Genomic DNA, 12,645 nt, shown 5'->3' with positions numbered 1-12,645 from the left:
CCCAAAGGCCATCTGTAGGCAACTGCACATCCCCTTAAGGAAGGGTTGCAGGGAGGAGATGAGCCAGTCAGAGTGCAGTGTAGCAACAATGAAGCACACAATTTCCTCTGGTTCCTAAATGCTTCTTTCCCACTCACTATCATAATCCCAATTCTACCTTACAAATCTGGCTAGACCAGAGGATGTACACTGGTGCAGATAGAAACTGGAAACACAGGGAATCCAGAGTGGCTGCTGGTTTCAAATGCTAACTGTGACACTACCAGCCCAATGCTTAACAACGATGCCCCAGGGCTCCTAGCCATCACACCAGCAGTGAGGTAAACATTTTAAAAATCATGTCATTGGGGGCTCCTACAACTCTTATCACAACCCATACATGCATGCATCCACTGTGTCAAGCACATTGGTACATTTGTTGCCATCATCATTCTAAAAACATTTACTTTCTACTTAGAGTCCTTGGTATCAGCTCATTTTATCCCTTTCCTCCCTGCTCCCCCATCCCTCATGGACCCTGGATAATTTATAATTTATTATTTTGTCACATCTTACACTGTCTGTCGTCTCCCTTCACCCACTTTTCTGTTGTCCATCCCACAGGGAGGAAGTTATATATAGATCCTGGTAATTGGTTCCCCCTTTCCACCCCGCCCTCTCTCCACGTGAGTTAATTAAACATTTGACCAGTATGGCCCCATCAATGATGTTCTAAACATCCAAGCGGCCCCTGGTGGAGAAGGTTCCTTTTCCCTGTTGTATGAAGACGAGATTTTCCTAAGTCTCCATTTATCGTAAAATCTGTAACTGCCAGATGAATTCTCCCACACAGCAATCCTACAGGGCAGAGGAAAACTATTCCACAGGGTTTCCAACACTGTACGTCGCTGCAGAAGCAGACCATCTCATTCGCCTAGGGACAGCTGGTGGGTTGAAACCAACAACCTTTCAATCAGATGCCCAACATTTATTAACGAACTGTCAACAGGCTATTAAGCACAATGACACTGTTAAAAAGTAAGCAACATGCTAGAAAAATTAGAAAATGTAAAAAAGATCACCCATAATATGAATTCAGTAATACTCTGAGGTAAATCTTATATTTTTAAAATAATAAATGTTTAAAATTCAGGAGGAAAAGGAGAAACATTAAAATTGCGATCTAATTGTGTTGATATGAAAAAAACAACTTAAGTGCCTTTTAGATATACTATGGGGGGAAGCGAAGATTCCTGGCAGCACAATAATTAAATGCTCAGTTGCTAACCAAGAGGTAAGCAGCTTGACTGCACCAGTGGCTTTATGAGGGAACAGATCTGGTCATCTGCTCCCATAAAGATTACAGACTCATCAGAAAGAATAGCGCCTGGGTTCTTTAAGGCATCTCTTCAAGCAAGCAGCCAGCCATCTAAGGGAGGTATGAACTAAGACCACAGGGAAGCACACCAGCCTATGTGATCAGTGACAATAAATAATATAATCCAAACTAGCAGGAGGGCCTGGTATCGGAACTTACATGTCAAGACTTGGGTTGCAGAAGACTATGGGACATAGTAGAAGCCCAAAATCCATTTGCAGGGTCCAAAAATAGAAAAGCCTCAGCTGAATGCTCTCTGAGTATAGTGAGGGATATGAATAGCATTTTTATCAGCCAGAGAGCATTGTACAGTTGATTTTATGGTAGATAGATTAAAAGCATTTTACCATTTGAGTTTCTTTTTGAGCTATTTAAAACTTATTTCATTTTTTTTAAGTGAAAAGGAAATAATATAGAGATTAAGCCTCAGGCGCGTTGCCTCTGAGCACAAACCAGGGATATGTATAACATAGTGTGGGAAACCGAGAACCAGGAAGAGAATGTATTTGGACAAATTCTTTATGCTCCTATTTAAGGAGCCTGGAAGGCAGATTCTGGTGGATGAAGGCCTCCTTGCTCGTGAGTTGGAGATATATCTCAGACACATTCTCTTAGGTAGAACTTGTTCCCCCATAATAATGCCAATTTTCTTTTTAAAAAAATTATTAATCATTTTACTGGGGGGCTCTTACAAATCTTATGACAATCTAGCATTCAATAGTATTAAGCATATTTATCCATATGCTGCCATCAACATTTCTAAAACATGCAATCAATACAACTAAATCACATATTGTTCTATGAATAAAATTGATAATAAAAATTGCTAAGGGTTCTGTAAGGTCTTGTATGGGAGGAAATCCACAGGGAGAATACACCTCACTGAGTAACTGTGGGCAACTGAGAACTGGGGAAAGAGTGTATATGGATACATTCTCTGCTCATATTTTAAGGAATCTGGGAGGCCAAGACTCTCATGGAGAAGACGCATGGACCTCCCATGATACAGCCCTGGGTGCTAGAGCAGCCATGGAGTCCCCTGCCAGTGCTGAGATGCTTACACGCTCACTAAATTCAGCTTTCCTCCTGCAGTCGGCGTCATTATGTGTGTTTTGTGAGATGGAGGAGGACTTTGTGGATTGGTATTGGACATATGGGTTAATGTTGGACTTGCGGGCTTGGGCAGCACTGGGTTGGGATGTTTTCTTGATGTGCACTCACCCTTTATATAAAACTCCCTCTTACACATATGAGTTTTTGTGGATTTGTTTCTCTAATGTACCCAGAATAACACACTATGAATCAAAATCAACTTGATAGTGTACAAGAGAAGGCAAGGAAGATCTATAGGCAGTTAGAAAGGTTTACATTTGATTACTAACCTAAAAGTTGGTGCTTCAAACCTACCCAACAGCACCATGGGGGGGCGGGGGTGAAGGGAAGCCTGGCAATCTGCTTCCATAAACATAGCCAAGAAGAACCTAAAGAGTCCTTAGTTTTACTCTTAACTCATATGGTCACCATAAATCTAACTAGATGCCAAAAGCTTTATTTTTCTTTTTATAGAGGAAGGATAAACGTACACATGAAAGAAAATTGGCCAAGAGTTGATAATTGTTGGTGGTGGGTGATGTATAGATGGAAAAAGGTAAATTATGCTATTCTACTTTTGCATAGTTACAGACACAAATAAAAGGAAAATGCATTTACAGTAAAATTCTTCAATGTTTGACCCACACACCTAAAAACATATATTCTTGAGTACACAAAACAAGGCTCTCCCTTGACAAAACACAAGTCAGAATCCTAAAAAGCTGCCTAAAGTTTCCATAAAAGTCACTCATGTCAAATCTTCACACATTTGCAAACACTTTTTTTTTTTCTGCCAGAAGCACTCTTTATCTGCCTGAATTTCTTCACTAATTCAATCTTGATCTGGCCTAACCTTCTTCACAAAGCTTTCTCTCACACCTGCCCCAAGAATGCACTATATCTCACCACGTTCTCAAGGGCACATAGCACTCTCCTCATTGTACTGAAAGCACTTGTTTCCCATAGCAGAAGCACATCATAAGCAGTGGTGAGTCATGAGTTTACTGAATGAACTAGAATGACTAGGAACCACAGGTTAAAATGGATGGGAAAAATAAACCATGCAAAGCAGCTCACATTTATTATGACCTTATCTACACAACAATAGAGTGAAATGGACACTGTGATTTTCATGTTAGATACAAAACTGTAACCCAGAGATGTTAAAGGTGCATCTAATTGTTTGTGATGACATCTGCTTCCCAATAATTGGGGCCTTCTCTGTTTCTAAGTAAGATGACAATAACCCATAGGAAAAGTCTACAACATCCTTGTCTCAATAGATAAAATCTAAACCAAAATAGATTTTAAAAGGAAAGCTCTTTAAGACAAAATTAGCTAGAATACTCACCTAGACATTATACCTTAGGGAGAAAATGTATTATAAGGAAGAAAGACTAACTGCTTTCATCCCCTTCAGTCTTATCTACGCCTCTCAGATGGAGCACCATCTGAGTATAGAGAGAATATGCAGTAAAAAAGGAATAAACCTGAAAGTCTAAATTAACACAGCGGCTAAATTTCTACCTACTTATACACAGAACAGAGACATTCTGTGTTGAGTTAAATATAGTATGATCACTTTGATAATTATTGACAATTTTTATAAAGAAAATTCCTTCTAAAAAGGATTTCATTAAGGATACCAGGAGTTGGGAATTCCCCAAAGCTCACCTTCTCCTACTTCAAGTCTGTCCAAGGCATTGCTTTATAATTAAGGGTCATGCTTTCTTAGCATTATTAACTCACCTGCATTGGCTTTAAGATCTTCAGGTGTGACCATGACAACAAATCGAATTGCACGCTCATTTCGAAACATCTCATAAGACCACCGACGTATAGAGCGCATGCATTTCACTGCTGCGATGCCATTGTTGGCAATAAGAACCTGGGAGAGGGAGAGGATTAGAATTTGAGAAGAGTAGAGAAAAGAGGCAATGGGAAGGAAAAGAGATCACTTTCTCAAAAATTCAGACTTACAACCATCAAAAATTTGCTGCATTGAGTCAATTTTGACCCATTATGACTCGACACAATGCTTCCAAGCTGTAAATCGAATAGAAGCAGACAGCCTCCTCTTTCTGCTATGGTGGGTTTGACCTGCTGACCTTTCTGTTAGCACTCCAACAACAGGGCTCCTTAGATTTTAGATCAGGAATTCTTATTATTGGTGCTGTTAGGGACCAGTTCCCACATGATTGAGCAGATATTTTAAAGTGCTAGCTAACCAAATATTTTAATATGTGTCTACTAAAAAGAGCGCTAAAAAAATACAAAGATAAAGAATATGTTCTAGAATTGAATATCATGACAATTGTACAACTCTTCTGATATGATTGAATTACTGAATTGTATATGTGGATGTAGTGCTAATAAAACTGTTCCCAAAAAAGTGTTCACCAGAAAAATAGATGAATCCAAGAATCTTGAAACTTCTCATCATATTCCTGAGGATAACATAGGCAAGAAGATACATAATCTATTTTTATTATAAGACTAATGAAACATTGATAAACATAATACTTTCAGGAGTGGGAATAAACTTAAATGATTCTATCCTTTAATCATTTAATTATTGCATTCTATCAGCTCTGGCACAGTTTAGACAAAAGTGACAGAATTACTCTCAACATTTCAAAACACATAAGCTCTTGTGAACTAACTACCTGTAGCATGTAACCTCTAGACTTCTCAGATTTGTGGTGGAAAGCTAGCTAGGCACAGTATACCAAACTTGTCAAGACATCTGTTCTAAACCTCTTTCCTTAACTCTGAGCGCAAAACTGTGACATATAGGGCTTTGTGAACGACACCTCATATCCTTCTCAGATCAGTGCTGCCAAATTCTGTAAAACTGTAAGAGCTTTCAAAAGAACTTTATAAGCACCATTTCACCTTAATTAGTTATGTCCGTATTTGGGGGATAAAATACATATTACTGCACATAGTGTAATTATTCATAAGATGATAGGCAGGCAGAAAAGGATAATTTCCCATAAAAGGGGAAGGTCTCAGATGATCTAAATAACAACTCTGAGCAAATATAGACAATAAGACATTTAAACCTCATGTGCTTTTGAAAATTACAATAATAATGTAGAGCAAGTTACATCTTACCTTTTCAATCACTTTATTTCCCCCAAAACGAGTAACAAATTCTGCGGGAGAAGCCACGGTGAAATCTCGCTGTGAGTCCATTTTCTTTCGGTCTCGACCTTGCTTTACAAGGTGCAAGCCAGACATGCTAGACCTACAGAAGGAAAAACCATGAAAGTTTGTAAATTGGATTTCTCCTCTTTCTCAGTCTGTCTGTCTGTCTTTCTCATCTCATACATCTGATAGAACTCTCACTGTACCTTTATGGACACTGCTTCCTCACAGACAACACACTTTGGAACAGTTTTCTTGCTTGAGGAAATTTAGGAGAGGCAGAATAAAGTACTCTTGATTGATAACAAATTGTACTGAGGTTTACTAATGATTGGCGTAACAAAAATACAGGCAAAGGGTAGAATGAAATGAGAATATAAATAATAGACTCAGAACGTTAAAGCTAAAACACAAGTTTGCAAGCTTGTTTCTGGATCATGACTGACTTTTACCTTTGAATTTCTAGTTTTCATCTTTCTTATGAGTACTAAATCTAAATCTATATTTTAAAACGACTTAATGTTTCAGCTGGGTATATCATGGCCATCTGAAAACCAACAACTCCAAAGCCCAATTCTTTGTAAGCTAGTTACTAAATAAATCAAAAATCACTGCTGTTGAGTCAATTCCAACTAACAGCAACTTATAAGATAAAGAACTGGCTCATTGGGTTTCTGAGATTGTAAATCTTTAAGGAAGATGACAAGAGTAGTGGGTGGATTTAAAACACTGACCTTTTGGTTAGCAGGCCAATGTTTAACCCATTGTACCACCAGTGCTTGTTTGAACTAAAAACACTCCAAACCCACTGCCATTCAATGAATTTCAACTTATGTGCTCTTACAGGATAGGGTCTGACTGCCCTGGTTGATTTTCTAAGACAGCAAATCTTTCTCCCAAGGGCCTTGGTGGGCTGGGACCCTGGACCTTGTGTTCAGCATCTCAGTGCACAGTCACTATGCCACCAGGGCTTCTCTTGTGAGCTACACATATATACTTCCATCATGACATATCCCCACCCCCACCCTGACTCCACCCACCATGCTGCTGCTGTTAATATTTTCCCTCCAGTCACTTCTGACCCATGGAAACCCCATGTGTCCATAGCAGAACAACTACTCCCCCTAAGGTTGTCATGGCTGTGATCTTTCAAATGAAAACTGCCAGACTCCTCTGTGTGATTTGAAATGCCTACGTTAGCAATTAACTGTACCAACTATACCAACCAAGGACTTTTCTGTACACTGGTTCAAAAAAACTCACTACCATAGAGTTGATGCATAGAGTCCTGTGCGTTTCTAAAACTGTAACTGTGGGAGTAGAAAGCCCAATCTTTATCTGGAGGAGCTGCTGGTGGTTTCAAACTGCCAACCATGTGGATCATAACTCAACACATAACCACTACACCTGTACACTATTAGAATGGCTAAAATCTAATACTATTTCAATACCCAATTAGCTAAGCCTCACTATTAAAATACCCTGCTGATGAGCTTCTTTATGCACAACTTGGTGCTCTAGTGGCACAATGGTAATGAGGTTAAGTGCTCAGTTACCAAAGGAAAAGCCAGCAGTTCAAACACACTAAAAAGCTGGTTAACTGTTCCCGTAAAAATCATAGTCCAGGAAACCCATTAGCGCAGTTCCATCGTCTCCCCCAGGGCTGGTACAAGTTTGAATCAACTCAGTGCCACAATACACTAGTTTGTGCCTAGGTGGTAATATAAACAGTTTGTGCTTAATTACTACCTAAAAGGTTGGTAATTCAACTCTACTCAACTACTTAGTTGATGGCATGGGGCTGTTGATTTACTTATATAGATTACTGTCATTGAAAACTCAACAAAGTGCAATTCTATTGATACATAGGGATTGCCACAAGCTAAATGACCCAAAGCAATGGTTTTTGTCCTTTCAATCTATTTTGAAGTATTTTGGTGAAAGATCAGAGTAAATTAGGTTCTATTTGAGAACTTCTATACCAATAGTTCATTGTCCTTAGCTACATTTTCACAATGTATCAGCATTCTCTTTGTGTTCTGGTGGTTTTATTTGTAGGACATTTGCTTCTCATGTTTCCTTTAATGTTCACTTTGGCTGCATACAGATACTTTATCAGTAACACACTATAGAATAGTTGTTACATTGTGTTCCTCACTGTTATTTTCCTAAAAGGTGATCTCAGAGGACAGTTTCAATTCAAGGTTTAAAGAATGTTCTAGGGTAATATTTTCAGCGAATCTAAATTGACCCAGGTGTTTAAATAATTTAAGAAATTGAGTTCTATTCTGACTAGGACCATCAATTATGATCTAATGGTAGTCAGAAATCATCCAGTTCTTGTGCTCTCATACTACAGAAAGTTGGGCTCATGTACACTATCAGCTCCAAAGACTTGCTTTTTCTAAGGAGTGAAAAACAGTAATTGTATTCTTGAAGGCTACTCTCAAGTTTTCAAGAGCCCAGCTATGACTCACTTCATTAGGAAGTAGAACATGAACTTTGGTAAATTGCGTTGGCTGATTAAAACTGTCCAGTGAGATTAAGATCCCAAACCTTTAAACCAGAAAACTTATCTCCAAGGTGTTTGGTAATGTCTGACAAACTCAAACTCACTACAGTGGATTCAATTCAAAGTGACTTAAAATGGGACAGTGTAGAACTGCCCCTGTGGCTTTCCAAGACTAACTCTTTAGCGGAGTAGAAAGTCTCATCTTCCTCCCCATGCTAGACAAAGATCTGTAATTTCTGTCCTCCATAAAGAAATTTACCTACACTCATGTTAGTACTATATATATTCTAATCTGTGCAGTTTAAACGAAATACATGGTTTGTCTAACATTTTTATTCTTATTCCTATTTCTTTCTCTTTTCTCCTATAATCTAACTTTGATCTGGCAATAAATTATCCTTTCCAAATAGAAAAGTATGATTAGACCCTTCCCACAAAGAAAACACCAGGTCTGGATGGTTTTAAAAAGACAAAGTCTTCCAAACTTTCAATGACAGTTGTTCTAACCAAACTTATAGAAAATAAGAAAACTTCCCAGTTAGTTTAACATATATCAAAACACAGATGTCACATGAAAGGAAACTTGTACGTCTATTTTATTCATTATTATAGAAAAAATGTAAATAAAATATCATAAGACAGTGAGGGACTGCTGCAAGGATGGGTAAAATATTCACCAAAAGTATGTTCATCATGACCAAATTGAATTTATCCCATGCAAGGATAGTTTAATTTTATAAAATCTATAAATGTAAGCCACATAAACAGATTCAAAGAGAACCATCATATAGTACCTCAATAGATACATAAAGACCTTTGGGGGGTGGGGGAAATCAATATGTATTCATGTTTTCAAATTGTATTATTTTTTCCTTTGGACTAGATGGATTAAAATGTTGTCAATTAATATGGCCCTTCTAGCCATAGGAGGAGCACTGGTGTCAGAGTGGTCACACATCAACTGCTAAGACATGGGCTGCTAAGATCAGTAGTTTGGAAATACCAGCCATTCTACAGGAGAAAGATGTGGCTTTCTGCTCCCATAAAGAGTGATAATCTCTGAAACTCACAGGGGCAGTTCTACCCTGTCTTATAGTGTCGCTATGAGTAAGCATTGACTCGATGGCAGTGAGTTTGGCTTGGTTTTTCCTGACCATAATTTCTTATACGATGTATTATAATTCTACACTCTATGCTTGTTACTACAAGCAATAGTTAGGTTATTTGGGCCAATACAGCTCCCGTAGGAACATGTGGGTGGAGTACAACCTACCAATCAGATTGCAGCTTAATGGAAGGGTGACTAAGATAATTGGGTCTCCCAAGTTGGCCTCTTACTCTTTCTTCCCTAGTAGTAGGACTAGCAAGTTGTCTGACTGAGCTGCCAAAGTCACACTGAGACCTGCAACAGTCCTATGGTGTTTGCACCCACTGGCTGGTGATGTTCCTGCATTGTGCATCATTGCATGTGGCTCTGTGGAATTCAAGGACTAGTATCAGACTTATGGGCTAATATCAAATTTATGGACATTATCTGGACTGAGCTGGGATATTTTCTTAATATACAATTATTCTTTAACATAAAGCTTTCTTATACATATGAGTGTCACTGGATTTGTTTCTCTAGTCAACCCAACCTCACACACTATATAATCTCATTTTGGAAGGATTTTTCTAGGGTGTGAACCAAGTCACATCCTTTGCTTCCTAGGAGGCATTTTTAAGACTGTTTTACTAGAGACGACTTGACTAGGATGTCACAGTGGTGTTGGTTACCCACTGGGCTTTGATCCACAAAGTTGGCAGTTCAGAACCATCAAGTCCCTGGGAGAAAGACTGAGCTTTTTATTCCAGTACAGTTAGTCTCAGAAACCCACAGGGCTCTCTGTAAGTCAACGTTGACTCAATGGTAGTGAGTGACTTTGCTAGGAGCCCTGGTGTCACAGTGATTATGCGTAGCTTTCTACTTACGTAAAAAGTTAGCCTAGGAAACTCAGAGAAGCAGTTCTACCCTGTCCTACCTAGGGTCACTATGAGTCAGAATCAATTCAATGGCAGTAAATTTGTTTTTGTTTTTACTGGAGGGTATAACTTAAGAACCATCTTGGTCTGCTAAAAGACAAAAACCACACATATCTCCATCAAAGCCATCTCTGTGTATATGAGTATATCAGAGAGAACTCCCAAGACCATCAGATGAGCAGATTGCTGCCTAAAGTGGTGGAGCCTGGGGCCAGAGCCATCAGAGACTATGGCATGAACACTAGGGATAGAGTAAAAGGAACAGCTCTGAGACATGGAACTATGAGATAGAGCAATGGCTGGCTTCCTGGCCGACAGAGGCTGAGAACCAGAGATTTGGCTGCTGGCTGAGAAGTGCTGCTGACGATGAATGACTATATGTTTACTGTTTGCTGAACCTGACTTGTGGTAACCTATTACTTTTCCTAATAGCTTTCCTTTAACTGTGAGTACTGCCTGCGAGTTTTGTGTAACCACTGCAATGAGTCATCGAACTCAGCAAAATTGGTGTCAGAATGGGTAGAGTGGAACATGGAGACATGTCAGACTCTTCCTGCCTTTTGGCAATAGGGAAGCCAGAGGAAGTCAGATAAGACCTCCTATACTGTTTGCTACATGGATCATCATTGCAATGTGATCCTTTATATAGGAAATACAAAATAATTTGCAGACCAATCATGAGAAATAATAGGAAACCTTAGTCAAGTGACTAGCTATATTGGTTGATATACAAAAAGACCCCAAAATATTGCACACAGATTACATATGCCATTGAGTTGATTCCAACTCATATTAACCCGATAGGGCTGAGCAGAGCTGCCCCTGTATGTTTCCGGGATGTAACTTCGTAATAAGCAGCCTCATCTTTCTCCCCATTAGCAGCTAGTTGTTTTGAACTGCTGACTCTGAGTAGCAACTCAACGAGTAACCCCCAAAACACCAGGGCTCCTCACATACAGATTAGAAAATTAAAAATAACTAATGTATATAAACGTTTGATACATAGAGATACAAGTAAGCTACATAAAAAAAGAAAACATGAGGACACTGAGTTTAAGGAAAGTGATTAGCTGGGTGAGAAGAGTCAAGAAAGTGGGTTGAGGAAGAAAGACTAAGATCAGGTGTAGTTGTGGATTGTTATTAAGGGACCTGTCTTTGATTGGTGGGTTTTCAAATTCAATTTTGAAAATAACTAAATCATTAATCACTAATTAGTAGTGGGTCTCGAGGGGAACAATCCTCAACCATTATGTCACGAATCATGATTGTGATTATATACTTCTATGCATGTTAACTAAAGCTAACCACTCCTCAGAGATCAACTTTCAATTATTTAGGGAGGCAGTGACAGAATAGAGAAGAATCAATAATAAGAAGTGGTCTGAGTATGAGACAAGAGGGTAAAGCAAAGGTCTAATTGGTAAAATTAAGCAAGGGAAGGAACTGGTCATGAGCTTTAATCAATGATCTGGAACTAATCAAGGAGTGCTATGAGGTGCATTCATAATTAGACAAGGGAGAAAAGCAGAAATCTATCTTTTTATCTTGGGATTCTTCATATAGACACATTATTATTATTTGCAGTTGTTCTCAAACTATACTGAAAAATCCACAAGCTAACAAAACATCCTGCACATGCAAATGGCAGGGTAAGAAACAGGTGCTTTTCCTTATCCATCAATCAAATGTTACACTCCATGAAACTCACCATTATTGTACTTTGCTTAATTGTAAGTGTTCACGAAGAAATTACTTTCCAAAATGAAAAGGCCATTACACAGCTGATATGAAAACGATACAATAAAGACAGACCTCTATAACAAGTTTAAATATGTGCATATGTTTGTTTGTACCCAATTTCTTTCAACACACAGAGGCTAACCTAGGCTAAATGAGCAATTAATATAAACAAAATACTACCAAAATAAAAATACTCAAGTTGCGCCCCTCTGTTGTATTTTGTTAGTTTTAAAGTACTGCTTTTCCCATTCCTGGCTAAAATTTGAAATAAGAAAATGTTTCTACCTCTCCCCTTTAGATTGTCAAGTTTTCCTGAAAGCAGTCACCAAATCTTATGTTTGTCTTTTCCAGTATCCGGCATAATCATCTGGCTTTCTGTGCTCATATACAGTTCAATCGACCTAAAAAATTATTTTAATCTTCTTTCAATGGCTCCATCAACAAAAATTTCTCCAAAAGATTTCCCTACATTGTAACTAAGGTGGTTCTACTTTATTTAAATAAAAAAAAAACTATAGAAGACAGGTCAAAGACTAGTATGGATCTACTCTCTACCTACTAGTCCGAAAGATATAGTTACCATTTCAACCATGTCAACCTACTTTTTTTCATCCCATTCCATCCAAGGATTTAGTTCCCAGCATTTGGACTAGAATTTTAAAGCTGGGGGAAGGCTCAAGGAAACGAGAGCTCATGTATGAGTTTAAGGTGACAAGGCCAGTGTGTAGCACTGCCGGGCCAACAATCAGTTTTCCCAAGGTCCCATTTATGT

At 38.5% G+C, this 12,645-nt stretch overlaps 1 protein-coding gene across 7 annotated transcripts in view; it reads right to left on the bottom strand.

The window, feature by feature from the left end:
• ACACA (acetyl-CoA carboxylase alpha) overlaps positions 1-12,645 on the bottom strand; it is a 318,090-nt gene that overhangs the window by 176,299 nt on the left and 129,146 nt on the right. For all 7 annotated transcript variants that reach the window (XM_075561440.1, XM_075561439.1, XM_075561438.1 and 4 more), the window contains 2 exons: positions 5,567-5,699; positions 4,199-4,337 (listed from right to left, as the gene is read on the bottom strand). In XM_075561440.1, coding sequence (XP_075417555.1) covers positions 4,199-4,337; positions 5,567-5,699 — 272 coding nt within the window. The remainder of the gene's footprint in view (positions 1-4,198; positions 4,338-5,566; positions 5,700-12,645) is intronic.

The sequence above is a fragment of the Tenrec ecaudatus genome, chromosome 10 (genome assembly GCF_050624435.1).
Source record: "Tenrec ecaudatus isolate mTenEca1 chromosome 10, mTenEca1.hap1, whole genome shotgun sequence".
NCBI classification, from domain to species: Eukaryota; Metazoa; Chordata; class Mammalia; order Afrosoricida; family Tenrecidae; genus Tenrec; species Tenrec ecaudatus.
This window is presented reverse-complemented; position numbering and strand designations above follow the sequence as displayed.